The 26,691-nt window shown below is 37.7% G+C and overlaps 1 protein-coding gene across 3 annotated transcripts; it reads left to right on the forward strand.

The window, feature by feature from the left end:
• Positions 1-599: 599 nt before the first annotated feature.
• Positions 600-26,205, forward strand: TLR3 (toll like receptor 3). 3 transcript variants are annotated; one of them, XM_057303566.1, is made up of 10 exons: positions 600-697; positions 1,415-1,506; positions 4,020-4,157; positions 9,048-9,272; positions 10,559-10,743; positions 12,426-12,523; positions 17,689-18,353; positions 19,937-20,128; positions 22,359-24,211; positions 24,439-26,205. In XM_057303566.1, exons 7-10 carry the CDS (start codon positions 17,910-17,912, stop codon positions 24,665-24,667), a joined length of 2,718 nt encoding a protein of 905 aa, XP_057159549.1. In that variant the 5' UTR covers positions 600-697; positions 1,415-1,506; positions 4,020-4,157; positions 9,048-9,272; positions 10,559-10,743; positions 12,426-12,523; positions 17,689-17,909; the 3' UTR covers positions 24,668-26,205. The 3 variants fall into 3 exon arrangements, with proteins under 3 accessions (XP_057159549.1, XP_026364421.1, XP_057159550.1); XM_026508636.4 differs by lacking the exons at positions 600-697; positions 1,415-1,506; positions 4,020-4,157 and adding an exon at positions 5,858-6,056 and having other exon boundaries at positions 10,638-10,743; XM_057303567.1 differs by lacking the exons at positions 600-697; positions 1,415-1,506; positions 4,020-4,157; positions 12,426-12,523 and adding an exon at positions 5,858-6,056 and having other exon boundaries at positions 10,638-10,743.
• The last annotated feature ends 486 nt before the right edge of the window (positions 26,206-26,691 follow it).

A 26,691-nucleotide genomic window follows, 5' to 3' on the forward strand; every position in this document is an offset into this window, starting at 1 on the left:
TGTTTGGGCAGAATTTCCCTGTCTCCTGTGTGTGTGTTGGGGGGGGGGGGGGTGCGGGGAGATGGGCACAGTGCAAACCGGTTTTTCCGGGCTTTTGTTCTCTGGAGGCTTTCCCTGGCAGCTTTCTGTGACTTCAGAGGGTCAGAGCAGCAGTGACTGTATCCTAGCCTCTGTCTCAGAACAGAGAGATCGCAGTCTGCTCTCCGCTGAGCTCTTCTGGCCTCTTTAACTCTGTTTCCGTCTGTGCTGCTAAAAACCCCACAGCATCCTGTGTTGTGCACCCCACAGCCGCTCTCCCAGCCCTCGCTTCCAGGGCCTACACGTCTCTGTCCTTTGCGCTTCTAACCCCTCTAGCCGCCCATGGTTCCCCTGCGCGCTCCCGAGCTCCCTGTTGCAGCGTGGTTTGCGCACGCTCCGGAGCGCCGGTTTTCAGTCTGGTTCCAGTGAGCAGTCCAGAGCCCTGGTTTTCAGTCTGGTTTCCCCTGCGGCTACTGGTCCGTGAGTCCAGCCCGCTCCCCAGTGCAGGTGGCTACCGCTTCCCGGCGCCCGAGCCGGGCGGCTCCCTCCCCCCTTCTGTTTATCTTCCCGATATCTGTGCACGGATTCATGGCTCCTTGCTTCCTACCTCAGTACTCAGCGCTGGAGATGTTCGTTTGTAGAGATCCAGATGCATCTTCCTGCATCTCAGGCTGATTTCGTGGGTGTTCAGGGTGATCTGGTAGATATCCAGGTCGACTCAGGGAACCAGCTGTAAAAAGGTCCCCTACTCCTCCGCCATCTTTTCTCTTTTTTGTTTTTAGACTTAATAATTTCAATTGTCTTATTAAAAAAAAAACGATTCATTCTTCTGGCTCCTTAAATCTGCTGTTGAATCCTGCTAGTGAATGTTTCCATGAAGTTAAATTTTTCAGTTTTAGAATTTCTGTTTAGTTCCTTTTTATAATTTCTCTCTGTTGATAATCTCATTTTGTTTATTTTTTTTATTTCCCTCATTTCTCTTATTTCTTTGTCTTTTCCATTAGCTCTCTCTCCCTCTCTCTCTCTCTTTCACCACTTTGGTTCAGTTTATTCCTAGGTATTTCATTGTTTGGGGTACAATTGTAAATGGCATTGAATCCTGAATTTCTCTTTCTGCTGCCTCGTTATTGATGTATAGAAATGCAACAGATTTCTGTGCATTGATTTTGTATCCTGCAACTTTACTGAATTGGTTTATCAGTTTTAGCAATTTTTTGGTGGATTTGTTTGGGTTTTCTACATAGAGTATAATGTCATCTGCAAATAGTGAAAGTTTCATTTCTTCTTTGCCCATCTGGATGCATTTTATTTCTTTTTCATTGTCTAATTGCTGTGGCTAGGACTTCCAGTACTATGTTGAATAAAAGTGGTGAAAGCGGACATCCTAATCTTGTAGGTACAAGGACCATAGAAGAAATGCTCTCAGTTTTTCCCCATTGAGGATGATTTTAACTGTGGGATTTTCATAATGGACTTCATAATGTTGAGGTATGTTCCCTCTAAATCTACTTTGTTGAGGGTTTTTATCATGAATGGCTGTTGTACTTTCTCAAATGCTTTTTCTGCATTTATTGAAATTATCATATAGTTCTTATCCTTTTATTAATATGGTATATCACATTGATTTGCAAATATTGAGCCACCCCTGCAACCCAGAAAGAAATTCCACTTGATTGTGGTGAATGATTTTTTAATATATTGTTATATTTTGTTTGCTAGTATTTTATTGAGAACTTTTGCATTCATGTTCATCAGGGATATTGGCCTGTAGTTCTCTTTTTTAGTGGAGGCTTTATCTGGTTTCGAAATCAGAGTAATGCTGGCCTCATAGAATGAATTTGGAAGTTTTCCTTCCTTTTCTATTTTTGGAACAGTTTGAAAAGAATAAATACTAACTCTTTAATTTAATCTCTTTAAATGTTTGGTAGAATTCATCTGTGAAGACATCAGTTTCTGGACTTTAGTTTTTGGGGAGTTTTTTGATTACTTATTCAATTTCTTTGCTGGTTATTGATCTATTCAAGCTTTCTATTTCTTCGTGGTTCAGTTTTGGTGGTTTATATGTGTCTAGGAATTAGTCCATTTCTTCCAGGTTGTCCAATTTGTTATATAGTTTTTCATAATCTCTTATAAATGTTTGCATTTCTGTGGTGTTGGTTGTTGCTTCTCCTCTCTCATTTGTGATTTTATTTATTTGGGTCATTTCTTTTTTCTTTTTGATAAGTCTGGCTAGAGGTTTATCATTTTCTTAAGTTTTGGTTTGTTTTTTCCAAAGAAGCAGCTCCTGGTTTCATTGATCTGATCTATTATTTGTTTGTTTGTTTTTACCTTTATGTCATTGATTTCTGCTCTCTTCTTTATTATTCCATTCCTTCTGCTGGCTTCGGGCTTCATTTGTTGCTCTTTTTCTAGCTCCTTTAGGTGTATGGTTAGATTGTTTATTTGAGATTTTCCTTGCTTTTGAGGTAGGCCTGCATTGCTATATACTCCCCTCTTAGGACCACTTTTGTTTCATCCCAAAGGTTTTGGTCTGTTCTGTTTTCATTTTCATTTTTTTCCATGTATTTTTAAATTTTTTCTTTGATTTCCTGGCTGACCCATTCATTGTTTAGTAGCATGTTGTTTCGTCTCCATGTATTTGTGCTCTTTCCAATATTTTTCTTGCTGCTGACTTCTAATTTCATAGTGTTGTGGTCAGAAAAGGTGCATGGTATGACTTCAGTCTTTTTGTAATAGTTGAGGCCTGTTTTGTAACCTCATATGTGATCTATTCTGGAGAATGTTCCATGTGTACTTGAAAAGAATGTGTATTCTGCTGTTTTAGGATGGAATGTTCTGAATATATCTGTTAAGTCCATCTAGTCCAGTGTGTTGTTCAAAGCCATTGTTTCCTTGTTGATTTCCTGTTTGGATGATCTGCCCATTGATGTAGGTAGGGTGTAGAAGTCACCTACTATTATTCTATCATTATCAATTAGTTCCTTTTTGTTTGTTATTAATTGTTTTATATACTTAGGTTCTCCCAATTTGGGTGCATAAATATTTACAATTGTTGTATATTCTTATTGGATGGCCTCTTTATGATTATATAATGTCCTTCTTTGCCTCCTTTTATAATCCTTGTTTTAAAGTCTAGTTTGTCTGATAGAAATAGTGCTATTCCAGCTTTCTCTGGGCATCCATTTGTATCATAAATATTTCTCTGCCCCCTCACTTTCCATCTGCAGGTGCCTTTAGGTCTAAAATGAGTCTCCTATAGGCAGCATATAGATAGGTTTTGCATTTTTATCTATTCTGACACGCTATGTCTTTTGATTGGAGCATTTGGTCCATTTACATTCAAAGTAACTATTGATAGATTATTTATTGCCATTGCATTACTTGTTTTGTAGTTGTTTCTGGAGCTTTTCTCTGATTCTTTGTCTTTGTCACTTTTAATCTCTCCTTAGCACTCAATGAGTTCCCTTTAATATTTAATATTTCTTGCAGAGCTGGTTTAGTGGTCATGAACTCCTTTAGTTTTTGTTTCTCTGGGAAACTATTTACCTCTCCTTCTATTCAGAATGAGATCCTTGCTGGATAGACTGTTCTTGGCTGCAGGTTTTTCCCAGTCAGCACTTTGAATATATCATGCCACTCCCTTCTGCCTTGCCATGTTTCTGTTAGGAAATGTTCTGCTAGCCTTATGGTTTTTCCCCTTGTATGTTACTGTTTTCTTTTGTGTCACCACTTTTAATATTTTTTTTCTTTTTCACCATTATTTTCCATTATTTTGTCCTCTATATCACTAATTCATTCCTCTGTTTCTCCCAGGCTGCTGTTCATTGTATTAACCTGTTTCCAATCTAATCTACTGCATTCTTCATTTATGATTGATTCTTTTTTAACTCTTTCATCTCTGTGGTAAAAGATGTCTTCTATTCTTTTCTCAAGCCCAGCATGTAATCTTCCAATAGTTGCTTTATTTTTTTAAAGATTTTATTTATTTATTTATTTAACAGAGAGAGACAGAGAGAGCAGCAGCAGAGGGAGAGGGAGAAACAGACTCCCCACTGAGCAGGGAGCCTGATGCTGGACTCTATCCCCAGGACCCAGGGATCATGACCTGAGCTGAAGGCAGACACTTAACCAACTGAGCCGTGAGTTGCCCACGATTGTTGCTTTAAATTCTCCATCACGCATGTTACTTCTGTCTGTCTTGCTTAGATCTTTGGCTGTATAGCCTTATTTTGTTCCTTCATTTGGGATAAATTTCTCCATTTTGGCATTTTGTCTAAGTCTCTGTCTTATTCTCTGTGTTAGAAAAGCTAGTTATGTCTCCTACTCCTGAAAGTGATGGCCTTATGAAGAAGTCATGTAATTCCTAGGGCCTGGCACTTCAGGGAGTGTCTCCAGTGTGTATGTGAACTCAGCTCTTTTGTTCTGTCTGTTCTATCCTTCAGAGCAATTGTCTGCAGAGGCTCTCTTTGCCCACAGTGGGCAGTGTTTGCTCCTTGGCCTAAATGTGGCAAGTTTTAACTAGGTGTACTCTGGTCTGCTTGTGAAAAGAGACCTGACACTAACTCCACCAGAACCGAAGCCCTGCAGAACTCTCTGGTTGGGAGAGGGTAAGGGTTTGTGCTAGCCTTCTGGAGGCGGGGACTGCCACTCTGAGAATGAGAAAAGCTTGACTGAGAAGGGCAGTTCCACCAGAGCACAGGGTTTGGGGCTTGGTGTAACCAAGTTAGGACTTGCACCGAGCTGCTTCTGTCATGTGGTTCTGTGTTTATGCTGAGGGGTAGGAAAGGGAATTGGCACCAGCCAGCCTTTGTTCCTGGGGAGGAGTCTATGTGAATGCTGTCTCTCAGGGAAGCGCTCCTAGGATAGTGAATAATCTCTCTGCTGTGTGCCTTAGGTGTTTCACAGTTCACTGTTCCCAAGCCATATGCCCCTGGGTTGTTTGCTTGCCTTCTCTCCAGGAGGAGTGCAGTGGTATCACAGCTCCATCCCAGCAAGAACTCATGAAATTCAGCCTCTCTCATTTTCTAAGATAATAGCTTTAGGAAAATGTTCTCCTTATGCATTCTCCTGTGTGTTCCTCTCTCTCTCTCTGTCTCTCTGTCTCTCTCTCCCTCTTCTCTGTGACCATGGTTCCCTCCCCTCTGCAGCACCCCAATCCATTTCTCCCCTAAACCACATCCCTGCACTTCCTAACTTCTTCAGTGTGGCTCTTCTCTCCCTTTAGTTGTGGAGTTTGTTCTGTCAGTCTTCAGGTCGATTTCTGGTGTATTTAGGATGATGTGATTGTTATCTAGTTGTGTTTGTGGGATGAGATGAGCCTAGAGTCCTCCTACTGTGCCATCATCTTCCTCTCCTCCCCTTCCTTTAGCTCTTTGAACATATTTTAAAAAACTGGTTTAAAGTCTTTGTCTAGTAAATCCAATGTCTGTGCTTTCTCAAGGAGAATGTCTGGAGATTTATACTGTTCCTTTGAATGGACCATGTTTTCTTGTTTCTTTGTATGCCTTATTATTTTTATTTGAAAATTGGGCATTTGAAAAAAATAGCAACCTCTCCCAGTCCTTGCAAACCAGCCCTGTACCGGTGCATTGCTTCACCAATTGGGTGTGTTCTGAGCTTAAGAATAAGCCTGAGATGAAAGCTTAAGGTCCACTCAGGTCTTTTCTGAGAATACCTCTTGCCTGGGCTTGTGTGTGGCTCTCTCAATTCCTCCATATACATGGTTATTTTTGAATGTCTTAATATCCCAAAGAGTCTCATTCCAGCTTCTCCCCAGGGACCTAGATGGTCTATTGTATGTCCCCACCTATCATCTTTTGCCCCAAGGGCCTCTGTATATGTAATCTTCCTGAAGCTTTCACAAACAGTGACTGCTGCTTTCCCCCTAGTCTGAGATTCAAGTTAGATGAGACAACTAGTCCTTTATGAAGCCCCCAGAAAAGGGTAGAACATTGCCAGTAAGTTTAATCTGCAACTGGGAATTTGGCTGCTATATCTTCTAGATGAAGACTGCTGAGCCAGGAGGGAGTAGGGAAATGGTGAGTAAAATTTCCATGAAATTTCCTATCAATTTTAAGGTAAATTTTTCTTGACTGGGAATTCACTTGGTTACTGTAGATCTTTGGCTGTTTTTCACAGCTACTGTAAGGTTAATTCAGCCACTTTCTTGTTTTTTGATATTTTCATGGAGTAAGGGATTGAAACTTTCTAGTTTGGCATTTTGCTGATGTCACACCCTTGAGGAACTTTTGTGTAGTTAAAGCAATCACTTTGAAAAGTTAAACAGTATATCAGGCAAAAAAATTGCAATTTGGTTAGATGAAAGCTAATTTCTGTAATATCCCAAAAAGCTCTTACAGTAAATCAATTATAAAAATATGAAAACTAAGTAGCAATTTGAACAAACAACACATACAGGTAATTTAAAGAAAAAGAAATGTTACCATTTCTTTTGATGATGTTAAAGTGTATATTCAACTCTTATATTGGCTTATTTCTAGATAAAGTAGAGAATAAGACTAGTATTTTATATAAGTTGTAAACTCTGTATTGGAGCTTTCTAAACTTTGTTAGGTTTATGTATTTTAGCTCCATAACTTCATCATAGGAAACTTTTCCTTGCCCCACCTTTCTTCCACTTTTACTTCTTATTTTTTAAGGACCAGTTCCCATATTCTTATTATAAACCATCTCATGAAACAGATTAAACTTCCTCTTAGGTGGAAATCAAGAAGTGTGGTCAAAAACAATTGCCCAGCCTTTTCAACTCTGGGCTTTCTTTTTAATTTTCCCTGTTGATTTAAATTTTGCATCATAAAATGGAGATCAATTATATGAGCATTAGTTTTCACCAATGACCAGTTCAGTATGATTATGGTAGGTTATTAGTTGCTTTTGATACTTTGAACTTCCTTGTGTTAAGTGTGATTGGTTTTGTCTACCATTTATGACTTCATTCTTTGGATGCCCAGGGGACAACAGGTTATCAAATTTAATTAAGATGTTTAAAGTGTAGAATGAAAATGAAGTTGGGTCTAGAATTTTATTTTTTATCTTAATACATGAATGTTAAGTTCAAGGCACAGGGTTTGAAGAGCCCTTAGCCATATCATGGGACTGTCGATAAAGGAGAGTGAGACCCCATTCCTACTAACGCAGATTTCACAGATTTATAAGAGACTGAAAGATAGCACCACTTTTCAACTACCTTGAAAAATTACTAAATAATTAAGTTTAGGTTAAACCAGAAGTTCGGTGTGTCAGATGTTGATTTCCTTTCTCAGAAGGGAAGTTCAAGTATAATTTTGCTCAGTACATGTTAAAGTAGTGAGAAAGACACAGTGTTATTTCCGCTCCTGTTAGAGTTCTTGCTGAATTTGTTGTCTGGATGAGCTTCATTTAAAATAGCTGAAGTCAATGAGCAGACATGGAAATGACACTGGTAAGAGGAACTGTGCCTTTATATTAGAGAAAGAGTTCAGAAACCAAAAAAAGAGAAAGAAATGCCTGCTAGAATTTCAGATGGTACAGAGTAGGATCATGTCCTTTCCAAAAGGCGGCTATGAAGGGAGACCAGTGAGTACAATTTAAAATGCCCACTCTGAGGCAAACTTAACTCTTTATCTAGGTCCATAGTACAGCAATCACATTACAAACCCATGAGAAGTTTTAATGATGAAAAGGTATAGCCTTACTTTGGCTTCCTGTTAACACAGGAAAGACTGATTTAGTCCAAATTATTGCAGAAATTCTTAGGAACCATGCTAAATTAAACCTGTGCATGATATTGACTCTTAAATACCCAACAACTCCCTGGCAACTGAATATTCAGTGCTGACCCAAGTTTAAATATTCCTCAATAATTAGTTCTCTATTTGGACCTCCTAGATTCTGGCAATAGTATAATTATTTTGTCTTATATTAACCTGCCTTTTCACATAGCCTGTTTTCCCCACAATTTCAACTCTATATATATGTTGTCAAAAATTACAATGATGCGGTCTTCACATCTAAATTAATTTATATGGAAAATTGCAAACAGTGTCTCATATAGCCTTCAGTAGTCTAGTTTTATAGATGTTGATGATGATGAAAACCATAATTAAGCTTTCCTTTACAAATCTTATGAAGAAGTGAATAGACTTCCTAGTGATTATACATTGTCTTCAATCATCAAAAATTTCTTTGCCTAGCATTAAAAAGGTTATAATTGTCCTTTAAAAACAATGTCTAATTATTAAGAATTATTATTAGGAACAGGCAGAGAAAGACAGAGGGTCTTTAGTTCCATAAATTTGTGAATAGTCAATTACTAATTACGTTCAGCTTATAACTGCCAGAGTCTGAAATTTGCTGTTTTTTCAAACCATTCTTTCAGACTCTTTCAGACTCTTAAGTACTCACTCAAGTTGAAGGAGGAAACTATAAAATACATAAATTTTAGTAAAGTCAGTAAAAATTTAGTAAACTTAAGGGACTTCGGCTTCCAGAATTCTATAGATCTTGGCTCCCTTCAGAATAATGCAGCTTCATTTTTATTCTGATATTGGCTGATCTCTCATACTACAAAATACCAATAAATACTGGACTTGTTATTTTACATTTATGGACATATATCACAACTTTGATTTAATTCTCTTAAAAAGGGAAAAACGAGCTTTGTCACTGTAGCACCTACCACCTAATAGCTAAATAAGTTAATGCATAATTAAGGAATGTACAGTGGAGAGAAACTGACCTGTGATGTATTCAGAAACTAGGAAGAATTGAGGGCTATTAATATCTGGATGTAAACTGTTGCATTATGAGATGATCAATAAAAAGTATTTTGAAAAAGCCATTCATTAGTTCAATCAACATTATGGAAAACCTAATATGCAGAAGGAGTCCTAAAGCATAAGAAATGGGTGTGTCGGATTGTAGAGGGAATGCGTTTTATTTATCTAATGATACATAACATATCAAAATTTTGGGGGTGGGTTAAAACAATAACAGTCATTTATATGTTTACTCTTCCATAATTTTGGCAGGACCTGGGGACAACTCGTCTCTGCTCCGTGTGGCATCTTCTCCATGTGACTCAACTGGGATTGGAAGATCCACTCCCAATATGGCTTTCTTACATGGACCGCAAGTTGAGGCTGGTTGTCTCCCAGGTGCTCAGTAGAGTTGTTGGCCAGACTCTCACTTCTCTATGTGCAGAAGGCTAGGTTGGGCTTCTCACCACACAGAAACCACACTCTGAAAGGAAGAGGGTAAGTGCCAATGTGCAAAAGCTTATCAAGTCTTGGCTCACTTCATGCTTAATAATATCCAATTGGCCAACTCTAGTCACATGGCCAAGCCCAGCGTCGATGTGAGAAAAAGTAATGCAAAAGTCTGAATACTGAAGAGGAGCCTGGTTCATTGGAGGCCAAAGTACCAGCCTGCCATGGAAGAGCGGCTGGGGAGTTAAAATGCAAACATACCCTGTTTTGCTTCAAGGAACTCACAGAGAAGAAACCTTTGAATACTATTAATGTTTGACTGCATATCACAGTGGGTAGATGTAAGGGACGATCGTTTGCGCAGGACAGCTGTTTGCTTATGGTATTGTATTATAGATGGGACAAATGAAAAATCAGAAAAGCATGACCATGAGCCCAGTGACCACAAGGTGGTCCAACTAAGGCTGAGGCCCAACGGAAGACATTTTGCATCATGATACAGACCTATTTTCTTGCCTTCAGTTCTGCAATCGAGTCAAGCTAGGGACATGCTTTAACTGCTCCAAGCTGTTTTATTACTATACTTGTCTGAATAACAAAGCATTATGGTAATCCTTAGGCAAATCCCTCACCATGCTGTTTCCTCATTTCTCAAACAAGGGAGTTGAATTAGGTGATCTCTACTGTTCCTTCTAAGTATTATATTTTACTGTATAATAATATAGTTAGTAACATTATATTCTCTTATATCAATAATGAGAAATGTGTTCTTTTCCTGAAGAGCACATTCCTTTAACTAGTCAGTAAAGTTTATTGAGAACTAACCGGTGAATCTGGACTTCTCTGGGCACATCTGTTTGCTCCCTAACAGACTCTCACTGTGGAAACTGGAGCAGTGAGGACTGGCTTTGGCTTTGCAGAAGCCGGCAGTTTCTCTGTTGTGAACTAGGTGTCTTCCTGGATCAAAAGGTTAACTTGCATTACTTATCTTTCTGCGTTGCTGAGAAGATAAGGGAAGTGAAAGTATTTAGCTTTGATTAGGGATTGAGGTTTTTTCTCACTCTGACCACACTCTACTAGGTTCTGACAGTTTTGCGTCAGTCTTTGGGAAAAAAAATAGAGGAATTCGCTCTCAGGTATCTGCTAACCTCTAGAGTATTAGCCCTGCCCAGGCCAAGGGAGGTCCCACTTTTTCAACTTCTCAGTTGCTAAATCTGTGACCCTTTTAATGAAACCCAAGGGACTGTAACCGAAGCAGAAATGCAAGACATTTTTAAGAAGCAATTTAATATTCTCTTGCTGATATTGTGCTTTTTTCCCTTTTCCCTTCTTAGAATCCAAGAACTATAAGAAGCTTGCTTTGCTTTTTTTTTTTTTTTTTTTTTTTTTTTTTTTTTTCCTTTTCTTCTTTAGTTTCACTTTCAAGATTGCAGCAAATCTGCCATGCCTCCCTGGTGAAAACAACTGGATTTGGACTAATGAAAAAAGGAATGGTCAGCTGTGATCAGAGCAAGTGAAGGTATATATTTAACGTTATTACTGGGTTAGGATCTCTCATGTTGGCTAGAGCTGGGACGGCACGTTGGTTTTAGCATTCTTTGGTCTTTCTTTGATCTGGTGCTTGAAATCTAGTCAGAATCAACAAGGAGAATGGAAGGAAAGAGAAGTGATAAAGTGTGGGGAGAAGCGTATCAGAACTCAGTATATGTAATAGCAAGAATTTATAATTAACACAATAAAATACTTTATACAGTAATTAAATTTTGTTCCTCTGTGGATTTCTGGACCTGGAAAAGCACATTAGGAAATTTATGGATATCATTTTGCAATTGCCTTTTAAAAAAATCTTATCTTTGGGGCGCCTGGGTGGCTCAATTGGTTAAGTGTCTGCCTTCGGCTCACGTCATGATCCCAGGGTTCTGGAATCAAGCCCCAGTTGGGGCTCCTTGCTTAGTGGGGAGTCTGCTTTTCCCTCTGCCCCTCTGCCTCCCCTCCCCTCCCCATCCCCCTGCTCTTGTGTGCTTTCTTATCAAATCATTAAATAAATAAATAAATAAATAAATAAATAAATAAATAAATAAAATCCTGTTTTTGTCTTAAAGTTACAGAGCCCTGTGAGCTTGAAAGAGTTTCTCTCCTTCTCCCAGTTTTGTTGGCTGGAGAGGAGACAGGAGCTGGCACTTTATGATAATGCACTTGAAAAGGAGAAAACACTTCAGGTGTTGCTGGGACTACAAAGGTGGCTTTCTTTGACCTCATAAAGGAAAGTGGAGGAAGGTGACAAGTAGAAAGGCGCTTAGGTGCAATAGGAAGATCAGAAAGCAGCCCTGGCAAATGTAGGCGAGTCAGATGAAATCCCAGTCAGCCTTGGGCCGTAGTAGCTCAGGAAGTTTCCTCCCAATTTCACAATAGGATTGTGTGTTGGTGTGTGTCTGCAGTTGGGTGTTATCAGTGTACATTCATTGGGGGGGGGGGGATACTGTGAGGCGTACAAACCCAACCGGAGAAGCCAAACTAAATAGTGGTTAGCTCTGAGTAGCCTGGTTCTAGACTCCATGTCTTCCGCATGGTGCAACATTCTCTCTCACTTGGACAGACACATGTAATTCTATGCACCCTGGAAGGCCTTTCTAAAATCGCAAGGCCCACTGAGTCCTATTTTCCATCCTGTTAGCTTTCTATTCTGTTTCACACAATAGCAATTTTTTCCCTTCTGTTCATCCTCTAACTGTATTTTCATTTGTTTCACTGAAGCAAATTCCTGAATAACTTTTTCATAGTTTGCATACTTACAAACTTACTGAATCTTTGCATATTTCAAAATGCTTTCCTCCTTATCTTGAGTTGTTCAGCCGGAAATGAAATTTTAGGTTCAAAATTGTTTCCCCTGATCATTTTTTTTTTATTTTAAAGATTTTATTTATTTATTTGACAGAGAGAGAGCCAGCAAGAGAGGGAACACAAGCGGGGGGAGTGGGGGAGGAAGAAGCAGGCTCCTAGTGGAGGAGCCTGATGTGGGGCTCCATCCCAGAACGCTGGAATCACACACTTAACGACTGAGCCACACAGGGGCCCCTCCCCTGATCATTTTGAAAGCTCATCACTATTGTTTTCTAGTGGCTGCTGTTGCTAATGAAAAGTTTTCCATCATTCAGGACCTTTTTCTTTTGGAAGTAATTGATCATATGTTCTCCTTTGAAGGTTTTAGGATTTTTTTTCTCGTGAATAGCCACCATTCTGAAGTTTCATAAGATTCTTTCTGTGGATTTTCCTTTTTCACTCCTCCTGCCTACCATTTGGTGAGTCTTTTCCATGTGATGAATGTATTTTCAGATCTGGGAATGTCTTTCAGTCCTTCAGGGATATTCTTTGTAAATAGATTAGTGCTTTTCAGTAATTCTGATCTCTATCTACAGCCCTTCCAGAAGAGATAAATGTCACCCAGACAAGAAAGGAAATATATTGCAGGGACTGTATGTATGAGTTGATAAATAGAAGTAGAAGCACTTATGGTACAGGGAAGAGAGGTTTGGGAGAATCTCAGAGAGGTGAAGTTTGGGGAGTTAGTCCCTGATTTCCAGAATCTATCGTATCCAGCTCCAAGTTTTTCATGTACCTGAGCAATTTGGTGAGGGGTATCCTAGCTGGCCCGGGCTGTGATCTTTGTCATAGCCTGTAGTTATAAAACTTGTGTATGGCTTTAACAATACTTTGTGCCAGTATTATAAAGGCCATAAAATAATTAATAGAAACTAACTTTTCTTCTGTTTCTGAGAACTAGATTAGAATAAAAGTAAAACCACTATATTTTAAAAGCCGATTAGAACAATTATGAATACTCACACTAGTTCTATTTTCCTACAATTAATCCTCTAAAATGATTTTATTCTTTAAAACTTATCTGGAACTCCTCTTATAACATGACTTTTAGATCTTATGGAAAACCTAACTTATTTAAATATCATTTTTATTGATCCATCTCCATACATTGAAGATGTATTTGATTTTTTAAAATATCTGAAAGTGAAACTAGGTAAATGATCATACCAGAGACTATTGCATTAGGTACATATTCCACCAAAATAAAGTTGTGACCATTTATGGAGGTAAGAGAGGTTTTCTTGAGCTGATTAACTGCCCATGGAAAGCTATTCATTCAACATGTATTTATTCAATATTCTGTGTGTTCTAGTCATTTTTCTAGACACAGGTAAAGCAGTACAGAGTAAAGAGAACCATGTCCTCTACTATTATAGCTTTACACTCTAGTCAGGTGGAAAAATTAATTAAATAATAAGTAAAATTATTTCAGATAATTCCCATCAATCATGGCATGGAAAAAGCAATCTAGGAAAAGAATAACAAAGAGAAGGATTTACACTTCTGAATTCAAGGTTTACTCTAAGGCCACAGTAACCAAAACAATGTGGTGTTGGTGTAAGAACTGACAAATATTTCCGTGTAAGAGAGTGATGAGCCCAGATATAGACCCACACTTAAATCCAGCCACACTTACTGCGTTTTTAAGAAGGATACTGAAGCAATCCAGTGGGGGAAGGGAAAAAAAAGTCTGACAAACTGGGTGTGCAACTGAAAAAATGAACCTTGACTCCTCCCCTCACATCGCACACAATGTTTTATTAACGAGAGATCAGAGGCCTTAACCTAACACCTAAAACCACACATCTTTTTTTAAAAAAGAATACTTTGGGAGTAGGCAAAGTTTCTTAGGCAGGACACAGAAAGCAGTAATAAATTAGACTTGATCATACTTATGAAGATATTATCATTCATTAGGAAAATGAATAGGTAGGGGCGCCTGGGTGGCTCAGTCATTAAGCGTCTGTCTTCGGCTCAGGGCGTGATCCTGGCATTCTGGGATCCAGTCCCACATCAGGCTCCTCTGCTAGGTGCCTGCTTCTTCCTCTCCCACTCCCCCTGCTTGTGTTCCCTCTCTCGCTGGCTGTCTCTCTCTCTGTCAAATAAATAAATAAAATCTTTAAAAAAAAAAAAAAGGAAAATGAATAGGTAACCCACAAGATGGGAGAAAATACTCGCAAGTATAAATCTGACAATGGACTGATACATATGTACATAAAAAAAAGAACTCAATAATAAATAAGAATTCAATAAGAAATAAGAAATAACCTAATTTAAAAAATGAGTGGAATATTCAAATATACAAGTGAAGATATATAAATGGATAATAAGCACATAAAAAAATTTTAAATGTCATTAGTCATCAAGGAAATGAAAATTAAAACCATAATGAGGTATTGCTACACACTCACCAGAATGACTGAAAAATAATAGTACCAAATGTTGGTAAAGATGTTGGTGGGAGTGTAAAATGGTACAAACTTTTCTAAAAGATCTGGCAGTTTCTTATAAAAGTAACTATACTCTACCTTACCAAATGCCCAACAATTCCAGTCATGAGTAATTACCCCAAAGAGGGGCGCCTGGGTGGCTCAGTCGTTAAGCGTCTATGCCTTCAGCTCAGGGCGTGATCCCAGAGTCCTGGGATTGAGCCCCATATCGGGCTTCTTCACTGGGAGCCTGCTTCTTCCTCTCCCACTCCCCCTGCTTGTGTTCCCTCTCTCTCTGGCTGTCTCTATCTCTCTCTCTGTCAAATAAATAAATAAATAAATAAATAACTTAAAAATAAAATAAAATAAAAATTGCCCCCAAAGAAATCAAGTATATATGTCCATAAAAACATGTACAAATATGTTCATAGTAACTTAATTCATAATAGTGAAAAACTTCACACAATCTATGTGTCTAAAATATCAGCATGGATAAAATATGATATATTTATACAATGGAATACCATTTAGTTTAAAAAATACTATTTAGTTAAAAAAAAAAAAAACCTCCCCAAACATGCAACAGGGAGGAACTTCAAAAATATCATTTGAGCAAAAGAAGCCTTATTTAAGAGAGTGACTATGATCCCATTGATAGGAAGTTATAAATCACACAACACTATAGTAGAAAAAAGTCAGAGCTATGATGGTCTATGGGAGACAGGGATTAGAATGAACTGGAAGGGGATGGGGGAACTCTTTAGGGTTTGGGTTACACAGGTGCATACAGGTGTCAAAATCAGAGAATATACCCTAAAGATTTTTGCATTTCATTGTATGCAACTTTTATATCAAAAGAAAAAACTTCACAAATATTGAACTGAAAGTAGCAATGTACAATCTTTTAGTGGTAAAGGTACTGATGTTGCAGTATACTTCGGGGAACTGGTGGATAGAGGATGGATAGATGAGTAGATATATGATAACAGAAGAGTGTTCACTGTAAAATTCTGTGAATTGTGCTGTTGTTTAGGACTTTTCATTAAAAATGCTAGTAAACGATTTCTCAACATTTGCTGCAACATGGACGGGACTGGAGGAGATAATGCTAAGTGAAATAAGTCAAGCAGAGAAAGACAATTATCATATGGTTTCTCTCATCTATGGAACATAAGAACTAGGAAGATCGGTAGGGGAAGAAAGGGATAAAGAAGGGGGGGGTAATCAGAAGGGGGAATGAAGCATGAGAGACTATGGACTCTGAGAAACAAACTGAGGACTACAGAGGGGAGGGGGATGGGGGATGGGCTAGACTGGTTATGGGTAGTGAGGAGGGCACGTATTGCATGGTGCACTGGGTGTTATACACAACTGATGAATCCTCGAACTTTACATCAAAAACCAGGAATGTACTGTATGGTGACTAACATAATATAATAAAAAAAAAATGCTAGTAAAAAACAACTGTGGTAGAGCCATATTCTGTATGAATGGAAATGAGCAAATGCTGCTATAGGACAAGATGTGGATCAAGCCCACAAACCTAATATGGAGTCAAAAAAGAAGGCATACAGTGTTACATATGCAGAACTCCATTAACATGTAATACAAAAGCAAGTAACTTAGTCTTTTTGTGTATGACATAATGAAGCGCTTGTCTAGGGAAGGAGGAGGCGGTGGCTGGGCAGGAGCGTGAGGTACGTTTCTGGGGGCTCATCATGCTCTATTTCCTCCTGTGAGTGGTAAATGCACTGACATGCTCTTGATGAAAATTCAACAACCTGTACATTCATGATTTGTATACTGTTCTGTATGTATTTAAAATATAATTACTAAAATTTAAAAAGTATGTATAATACAAATCCTGATACAAAAAGCTTAGCTTATATCTAGAAATACAGAATAAAAAGATAAAAAGGTAGACTGTAAAAGGAAACTTTATTTTTTTTTTAAGATTTATTTATTTTAGAGAGAGATAGAGAGCAAGAATGAAAGTGGTGGAGAGGAGAAGAGGGAGAGAATCCTTAAACAGACTCCCCGCTGAGCACAGAGCCCGACACAAGGCTGGATCCCAGAACCCTGAGATCATGACCTGAGCCATGTTGGATGCTTAAAAAAACCAAGAGTTGGATGCTTAACCAACTAGCCACCCAGGTGCCTCTGAAAGGGAACTTTAAATGAGATCACACAGAAGGGCCAGCGTTTACCTAAAAGTGGCTCCAAAGGAGAGAACACAGGAAAAGAAAGAGTGGAAATAATCCAAATAATAATAGAAAAAGAAATCTAAAAATTGAAGGAAGACATGAGTCTTCAGATTGAAAATGGCTGAGAGTTTATAGCTACGTTTTAGAGGAAAGATTTAGCATGAAATATCCTTCGGAAATTTTACATTACCAAGAATAAAGAAAAGATACTTCCAAAGAAAAAACAGAATAAAATAAAGGTATCCTTTATATAAAGGAAAGAAAACCAGGTGGGCATGATTTCTTTTTAGCAGCAATGGATATTAGAAGACAATGGAATAATGCCTTCATGATTTTGCATAAAAAGTATTTTGAACCTCAAATACCCTACATGTCAAAATCATATAACAAAAGAACAAAAACAGATATTCAAGAACTTGGAAGATAAAACCTCCTATAAATATTTTGGGGAAAGTGGGGGAAGAGGTACTCAAGGAGATACTTTAGTCAAAAATATTTCAAGAAAGAAGGTACTGAAATCCATGATAGTGGCATTAACCCAGGAATATGGTGGAATGGATTCCAAGATGATAACCAAATAGCAGGTGTCAGACATATCCCTCCAAACTAGCCATTTACCCAAGAGTATGATTAAGAAGGTAATTGATCTTGGTGTTATAGAAACAAAATCACATACTGGGCTTCTTTCAACAAGACATTGCATTGAAACTGGGGTGGAGGTGAAGAGTGAAGAGGGAGTTTGTATGCTCCATTTTTTTACTTTTCTGTGCTATTTGAATTATTTCCATTTGATGTATTGCTTGTATACTACATGCTTGTATAGCATAGAAGTTGTGAGTAAAGAGATCATACATAGTCGCATTTGGTTGTCTTTTTTACAAGGAATATACCAATGCCTATGAAAGTCTATGTTACTAATATTGTCTCTTCTTTTTTTTTTTTTTTTTTAAGATTTTATTTATTTATTTGACAGAGAGAGAGCCAGCGAGAGAGGGAACACCAGCAGGGGGAGTGGGAGAGGAAGAAGCAGGCTCCCAGCAGAGGAGCCCGATGTGGGGCTGGATCCCAGAACGCCAGGATCACGCCCTGAGCCAAAGGCAGACGCTTAACGACTGAACCACCCAGGCGTCCCTGTCTCTTACTTCTTTACGTTTCTTTTAGAGGGGAGAATCATGAACCAGAGTTTACCTTTTCATATCCACTTCTTTTGGGGACTGTTGCCCTTTTGGATGCTGTGTACAGCCTCTACCAATAAATGTGTCGTTAAGCACGAAGTAGCTGACTGCAGTCATCTGAAGTTGACTCAAGTGCCTGATGACCTCCCAGCAAACATAACAGTGTTGAATCTCACCCATAATCAGCTCAGAAGATTGCCACCTGCCAATTTTACAAGATATAGCCAACTTACTATCTTGGATGGAGGATTTAACACCATCTCAAAACTGGAACCAGAATTGTGCCAAAAACTCCCCCTGTTGGAAATGTTGAACCTCCAGCACAATGAGCTCTCTCATCTTTCAGATCAAACTTTTGTCTTCTGTACGAATTTGACTGAGCTCCATCTAATGTCCAATTCAATCAAGAATATTCAAAATAATCCCTTTCAAAACCTGAAGGTAAGATCACAAGTTTCATCTCCATATAAGAAATTAAAAATATGTTATCTCACGTCAAGTTTTCAAGTCACTTATGAATCTTTAGATTTTGTGTCTAAATATCAAGGGGGAAGAATAAGAAAATCAATCTTACCGAAGTGGGAAGAGGGGGACCCCCACATACAAGTATGGCCATTTATGTTTGAAAATGTTTTCAAGAGGGAAAATAACATCTTAAATCAATTTCAGTCTTAGTTTTAAGGAACTTTGCCTCTCTTGTTCCCTCCCATTAAAAATTCGACTTCGATACAAGAGGTAGAGATCAAAGAAGAATATGATCTGTCATAACCAGAAAAGAACCAGAATATACCATGAGGAACACAGCAAATAAAACTCTCAATGCTGCTGATTTAGTAACTGGAGTAATACAAAAATGGCATATCCAAATTCTGACTTAAATGAAGTTAACAAATTGATGGATGCTAAAGCAAATTGTTCAGTTAAAAATTACATACTCTTGATTTAGGAAATCTTCTCACAATATTGCTTTACCAATGGCCACCATCTTTTTTTTCAGTACTTTGCTTGAATTTTGCATCTTTGAAAATGTATGTTATTGTCTCTCAATCTGCGACAATTATAAAGTACTTTTCTTACACCAAAGCCATTTTTAAAACTCTTTGTTTTCTTCATTTTACGGACCTAGAAAATCTGGCATTCTTTGACCTCATATGTCAAGAGGAGTGTACAAACTTAAATATGCTTAGAAACATTTATAAAATGATTTGCTTGCTAGTGATTTGAAAATTCTTTCTTGTGCTTCCTTAGATTCTGAACTTGATGAAGTATCTTTGGACACAAAGACCTTAAATTCTGGTTAGAGTAATCCTTGGCAAAATGTTGTTTTATTTTTAAAACATAAATAAAAGTCTTACTCTCTTTAATATGCATTACATAAAATTCTGCCCTAATACATATCAGCTTTTCATTACCTTTAACTCGAGTGGAAGTTTATGTGTTAAAAAGTAGCACTTGGGTGGTAAAATGTTCCATAGAACTGACAAAACAAACAAAAAATGAATATTCTGTACTAGCCATGATGCAAAATTTACATAACTACCAATCTTTCTCAATAAGAAATCTTTTTAGGATTTCATGGACAGCAAAGTTCTGCTCATACTTCTTTAAGAAGATAGTTTTTTCTCCTTTTTTCTGTTGTTTAGTTTCAAGGCTGATGCAAGACACTCTATTGGTTAAGCCACACAAATATTCCTTACAACATAAAGAAACGCTTATTATAAATAAATGCTTATTGTGAATACTCCTTATACCATGAATAAATAAGCTTAAGTCCTTTTATTTTGGTAAGAGAAATAAAATGATTCTTTTTTTAAGTGATTCTTGAAGTAAGAAACAAAACCCTTTGAACAATGGTATTTTCAATCACAACAAAGATTTTTCATTACTCCTGTCAGTTTTCTATAGAATAATAGAGAGGTGACATTTTTGCTGTTATTTCTAAGTTATTTCTAAGATTCAGGTACATTTAAAGGAACTATTTTTGGAGGCAAGACTAACTTCCATACATCTTTTTTCTTTCTCAGAATTTAATAAAATTAGACCTATCTCATAATGGTTTATCATCTACTAAATTAGGAAGTCAGCTCCAACTGGAAAATCTCCAAGAGCTTCTGTTATCAAATAATAAAATTAATGTACTGAGACCTGAAGAACTTGATTTCCTTGGTAATTCTTCTTTAAAAAAATTAGAGTTGTCATCAAATCCAATTAAAGAGGTAAGAAGTAAGGTAAAATAATTTTGTGTTCTACCTTTCAGTGTGGGCAGTCCCTAACTGTGTCTAAAGTTTCCCTAGAGAAAGGGGTGATAATTGTAGCCATGTCTTCCAGAAATCCTTCATACTTCCTGCTTGGGGCCATTGATATCATCCCCACAAAAGGGAGAGTCTGGTAGCAATTAGGAGCTGGGGCTCTGCTGTGTACAGAAGTGGGTTAAAATCCCTGTTCCGATTACAAGCCAGTATTTGGACCTTGGGGAACCTACTTAAGCTCTCTGGGTCTTAGTTTCCTCACTTGTAAAGTTGAAACAATACTATTTATCCCACAAAATCTCTGAAAGAATTAAAATAGCATGAGAGTTAGGAGCACGGGCTTTAGATTGGGTTAGCTACTCCGAAGCTGGGCTTTCTCTCCTAGTAATTGTGTAATCAGGCATATTATTCAGGTTCTTTATGCTTCAGTTCCCCAGCTGTAAAATTGGCATGATAATAACACTACGTCATAGGCTATAAGGTAAAGAATTCAGTGTCTGGCATGTAAGTGCTGCATAAATGACAACTAGCATTATATTATAAAAATCCTCTTATAATGGAATATACCTACCTACCTTCTCTTTGGATCCATGATATTCCATTCATTAACTACTTTCATATGCAGGTATGTCCGTATTTTATTCCTTTACAGGCTGAGAATAAGAATATTGGAAATTAGAAGCTAAGTCAGATTTTTAAAAGCTGTGTTAATTTTCAGAATAAAAATAGACTGTGTCTTGGTCCTGAGATAATATAATACAAACAAACAACAAATGAACATTTTATGCAATATTCATGCTAAGTTTTGAATAACATTTTTTATTTAGAACATTTATTGTAGAAGTTTTATAAAATATGTAAGTGACGAGGGTGGGGAAGATAAAACTCATCCAAAGCCCATAGTCCAGAGACAGCCAATGTTAGCATTTGGGTATTTTTATCACCAACTTTTCTCCAAGTGATAATAAGAAAAAAACAACAGCAGGCGAAATTCAGACTAAAATTCAAAATACACTGTGTGTCAGGCACCGTGAGAAGTTCTATATTCATCTATCTATCTATCTATCTATCTATCTATCTATCTATTTTTTTTTTTACATAATCCTGTAACTAACTTATTCTTATCATTTTACACAAGGGTAAGTTGAGATGAGGAAGGGTTGAGGAACGTGCCCAAGGTCTCACAAGTGATTATCTGGTGACGGAACTGGGTTTCTGGCAGTGGTAGAGCCCATGCTCTTGACAGCTGTTCCGTATTGCCTCCCTGAGGCGACAGTGTATCCTGCCACTTAAAAGTAATATCATATCATGAACATTCTCCATATCATGAGGAATTATTAAAAAACTCAATTTGGATTACTGTAAAATAGTGCTATCATGTAAGTTCATCCTAATTAAACAATTTCCTGCTTCGTAGTCCAATTCGCTTTACTTAGGGTAAAGTATACTTTCTTCCCCATTTTTGCCTTTTCTTCCATTAGCCCTAACATCTCACAAATGACACATGGTAGGAGTCGGAGCCTCTTTGCTCTCCTGGTGTTGAACCACCGCCCAGGACTGGCTGCTCCCCTCTCTGGATACCTTCTCTCCTGCCTTCTGTTCTCTCGTTCTGGTGCTGAATCCCACAGCAGCCAAGGCTTCTGGTGAGGGAGTGGGGGCAGAGCAGAAGGGAGCTGGAGGCACTATCATGAAGTAAAGTCAGGAGAAAACCATACGGAAAGACAAAGAGCAAGGCTGGACTCAGAGTCACAAAGGGCAAGCGTGAGTCACTGTTTCGTAAGACAATCCACCCATTCATTTCATGTGTTCATTGAGAGCAGTGGTCATCAAGACAGAAACAGGATCCGCCCCAGTGGTGACTTTACAAATAGCTTATTAATTACAATTACACTCAATCTGATCAAGTAAAGGCACCAGGGGCCTAGCCTAGACTTGGAGGTCAGGGAAGACCCCCCTGAAGAGGAGGCACTTAAAGGCTGGGTGGAAGATAAGCAGTGGCCAGGAAAGGGAAGGGGCTGGAACGGGAGGTGGGCGTCGCAGGCACAGAGTGAGGAGCTGTGCAGTGGAGGGGTGGGGAGGACGTGTGGAGAAGATGGTGAGGGGAAAGGGACTGAGTAAAGAATGGTTTACGCTTTTCAAGAGTAATGCAGATGCCACTGTGTTTTGGTTATTAACCTCCTTTCCCCTCTACCTTTAGTTCTCTCCAGGATGTTTTCGTGCAATCGGAAAATTATTTGGCCTCTCTCTGAACAACGCTCAACTGACCCCCAGCCTCACAGAGAAGCTTTGCTTGGAACTGTCAAACACAAGCATTCAGAATCTGTCCCTGAGCAACACCCAGCTGTACAGAACAAGCAGTATGACTTTCGTTGGCCTAAAGCACACAAATCTCACCGTGCTCGATCTTTCCCACAATAACTTAAATGTGATTGAGAATGAGTCCCTTGCTTGGCTTCCACATCTAGAATATTTCTTCCTGGAGTATAATAATATAGAGCATTTGTTTTCTCACTCCTTTTATGGGCTTCTCAATGTGAGATACCTGGATCTGCGACACTCTTTTGCTAAACAAAGCATTTCCCTTGCTTCGCATCCCAAGATTGATGATTTTTCCTTTCAGTGGCTAAAATGTCTGGAGTATCTTAACATGGAAGACAACAACTTTCCAGGCATAAACAGCAATATGTTCACGGGACTGATAAAGCTGAAACACTTAAGTCTTTCCAACTCCTTCGCAAGTTTGCGGACTTTAACCAATGAAACCTTTTTGTCCCTTGCTCAGTCTCCTTTAGTCACACTCAATCTAACCAAAAACAAAATCTCAAAAATAGAGAGCAGTGCCTTTTTTTGGTTGGGCCACCTACAGGTACTCGACCTTGGCCTTAATGAAATCGGGCAAGAACTCACGGGCCAAGAATGGAGAGGTCTAGAAAATATTGTTGAAATCTACCTTTCCTACAACAAATGCCTACAACTGACCAGCAGCTCTTTTGCATTGGTTCCTAGCCTCCGACGACTGATGCTCCGAAGAGTGGCCCTTCGAAATGTGGACAGCTCCCCTTCACCTTTTCATCCTCTTCGGAACTTGACTCTTCTGGATCTAAGCAACAACAACATAGCCAACATAAATGCTGAACTGTTGGAGGGTCTTGAGAAGCTAGAAATTCTCGATTTGCAGCATAACAACTTAGCAAGGCTATGGAAACATGCAAACCCCGGCGGTCCTGTTCATTTTCTAAAGGGTCTTTCTCACCTCCACATTCTTAACTTAGAGTCTAATGGCTTTGATGAGATCCCAGCAGAGGTATTCAAGGACTTATTTGAATTAAAGAGCATTGATCTAGGATTGAATAATTTAAACATATTTCCACCATCTGTCTTTGATGATCAGACATCTCTAAAGTCATTGAACCTTCAGAAGAATCTCATAACATCGGTTCAGAAGAATGTTTTTGGGCCAGCCTTCAGGAACCTGAGTAATTTAGATATGAGCTTTAATCCGTTTGATTGTACCTGTGAAAGTATTGCCTGGTTTGTTAATTGGATTAACAGGACCCATACCAACATCTCTGAACTATCAAGCCATTACCTCTGCAATACTCCACCTCAGTATCATGGCTTCCCCGTGATGCTTTTTGATGTATCACCCTGCAAAGACAGTGCTCCCTTTGAACTCTTTTTCATAATAAATACCAGTGTCTCGTTGATTTTTATCTTTATCGTACTGCTCATCCATTTTGAAGGCTGGAGGATATCTTTTTATTGGAATGTTTTAGTGCATCGAATTCTTGGTTTCAAAGAAATAGACAGACAGCCAGAGCAGTTTGAATATGCAGCTTATATAATTCATGCCTATAAAGATAGGGATTGGGTCTGGGAACACTTCTTTCCAATGGAGGAAAAAGATCAAACTCTCAAGTTTTGTCTTGAAGAGAGGGACTTTGAGGCAGGTGTCCTTGAACTTGAATCAATTGTTAATAGCATCAAGAGGAGCAGAAAAACTATTTTTGTTATAACACAGAATCTATTAAAAGATCCATTATGCAAAAGGTAAGTGAACATTGTGAAATTTTATGTGTGTACTTATTTTTTGATTGAGCTTTTAAATGTTACTTACATTATGACTCACAACTCAAAGAATTTTACAAATAAGTTTCTTAAAAAGTAACCTGATTATCAGGGACAGATAAAAACAAATTTAAGGAGGATGTGAGAGCTTTTGGCTGTTAAAAACTATATACTAATAAATAAAGTATTTCAATAATTTTTCCCCCTAGATTCAAGGTGCACCAAGCAGTTCAACAAGCTATTGAACAAAATCTGGATTCGATTATATTGATCTTTCTTGAGGAGATCCCAGATTATAAACTGAACCATGCACTCTGTTTGCGAAGAGGGATGTTTAAATCTCACTGCATCTTGAACTGGCCAGTTCAGAAAGAACGGGTAAACGCCTTTCATCATAAATTGCAGGTAGCGCTTGGGTCCAGAAATTCAATACATTAAATTTATTTCAAGACTAAGGTAACAGAGGAGTAACATTCGCAACTTAAAAGTTTTGTAGTCAATTTAGGCTTTATTTGAAAATAATGTAAATTTCTTTATTCATATTTAGAGAGTATTGTCCCACAATTCTGTCTCTTTTATCTCTCTATCGCAGACCTTTTATTACCAGCTGAGTTAATTGGACCCAAAACAAACATATAAGAATATCTTCTACAAATGAATATACAGTTGGTTACTGAGGTCTATGACAACTTAAGAAAGTTTTAAAATATTCCTCATTTAAAGAAAGGTTAGAATTATGGGAAGATTTCTGATAATTATATTTGGGTTTTTTTTGGATGCACTCAGAGTAGAATAAGAGATAATTGTTTTAGTAGATACAATGCCATTTCAGCTGTAAAAGAGTAAAATACATACCCCAGTTTTTAAAAGCTTAGGTATAGTACTTTTTCAGTTGGAAAGCTTTCAATTTAGTGGTGCCTGTGTCACTGTTGATTTTGTGAAGTGTTAATCCCACCTTAATGTACAGATTCACGGTCAGAAAACACTTGTGGTTCATTGTGATTACTTAGTAAAATACATACTTTAATAAATACTTTCCCGATATTTGGGTTTCTGCTATAGGTGTTAGAAGAAACAATTCTCTCACTTAAAAGTATCACCAAAAAAAAAAAAAAAAAAAAGATTACAGAAACGCTTGCTTCCTGAAGGTTAATTAGTAGATCGGTTTTGTGGAAATAAAATATTCTTTTCTCTTGGTCACAGACTCAGGCGATGGCTCTGGTCAAATCATTTGGTCCCACTGGGATTCTTTGACTCCTGATCTTGAAAATTATGGTCATAAACAAAATCTTAAATAATCCCATATAATTAATGATGACTATGGTATAATGCATTCACATGAAATAGATTATCATGTCATAAGATAATATGCTATGTACATGTTAGTCCTTCTCTAGAAAGACTATTAATTTAAATTTTATTTTTGTCTTACACTGAAAGGAATTATTGGAAATAGACAAGAACAGCTTTTTAAAACCTTTATAGTTCTGGTATTCAAATATAAGAGAGGGTTGAAATGATAAGCTGAGTTAATTTCCATATTAGATGCACCTGTTTGCTAAATTTAGGGAGCATTTGAGGTGTTGCATTTTGGAACTTTAAATAGTTCAGTATTCTCAGGGCGAAGCTCACTGAATCCTGAAAGTAGTATCCGCTGTATTGCTGGTTCCGAAAGAGTCTGTAGTCTCTCAACAATGTGAATGTGTGGAGGACTCTTTCACGTTCCCTTTAGACATCACCCTTGCACACGAGACACTTGTTTTATAGCTCTTTTTGTTAAAATATGTTTCTGCCTGTGAAATAATTTTATTTTATTTTAGAATCATAAACTATAAATAAATAAATTTAATTAAATTAAACGTTTATGATGCCAAATTAAAATTCACAATTACGATTTTTCTTGATGTGCTTTATGTGTTATCTATGTATCAATGGTCTCAATTTCATTAAAATATTTCCAAGTGAATTTTTATTATGAATTAATGTTCCATCAGTTTGTGAAAAGGCTTTCATTCTCTTATTTATTTGCTTAAAAGATAGTTGATCAAATGGCCACAATTTAAATTGAGTTCAAAGGTAATTTTTTGAAGTTGCTGAATAGATGAGAAGATGCACAGGAGATAACCCATTAACTGAATGTAAGTTAAGCTAATAAAAGGTATAAGGCTTGACTTGTGTCTGACCTACACAGGAAGAAACATCCTGAACTTCTGCAAGCTGTCCTTTATAATTGTTCTCAGGAGTCCTCATCCCTGGGGTTCAAAACAAGGGAAGTGCAGAAAAGGATGTTTGTCTGACCTATTTAATTTCCAAGAGTAAAGTGACTTGTTTGAATGCTCTCAAGGTGCCATCATGTTATCTGTTTACTCCATCTTCTTCTTCCTGTTTTTCACTTTTGAAACAAATTCCAGCTGAATCAACATTGAGTTTAAAATCAACCTAGGAATTTAGATTTTACCTAA

This window comes from Ursus arctos, unplaced genomic scaffold (assembly GCF_023065955.2).
Source record: "Ursus arctos isolate Adak ecotype North America unplaced genomic scaffold, UrsArc2.0 scaffold_27, whole genome shotgun sequence".
Lineage (NCBI taxonomy): Eukaryota > Metazoa > Chordata > Mammalia > Carnivora > Ursidae > Ursus > Ursus arctos.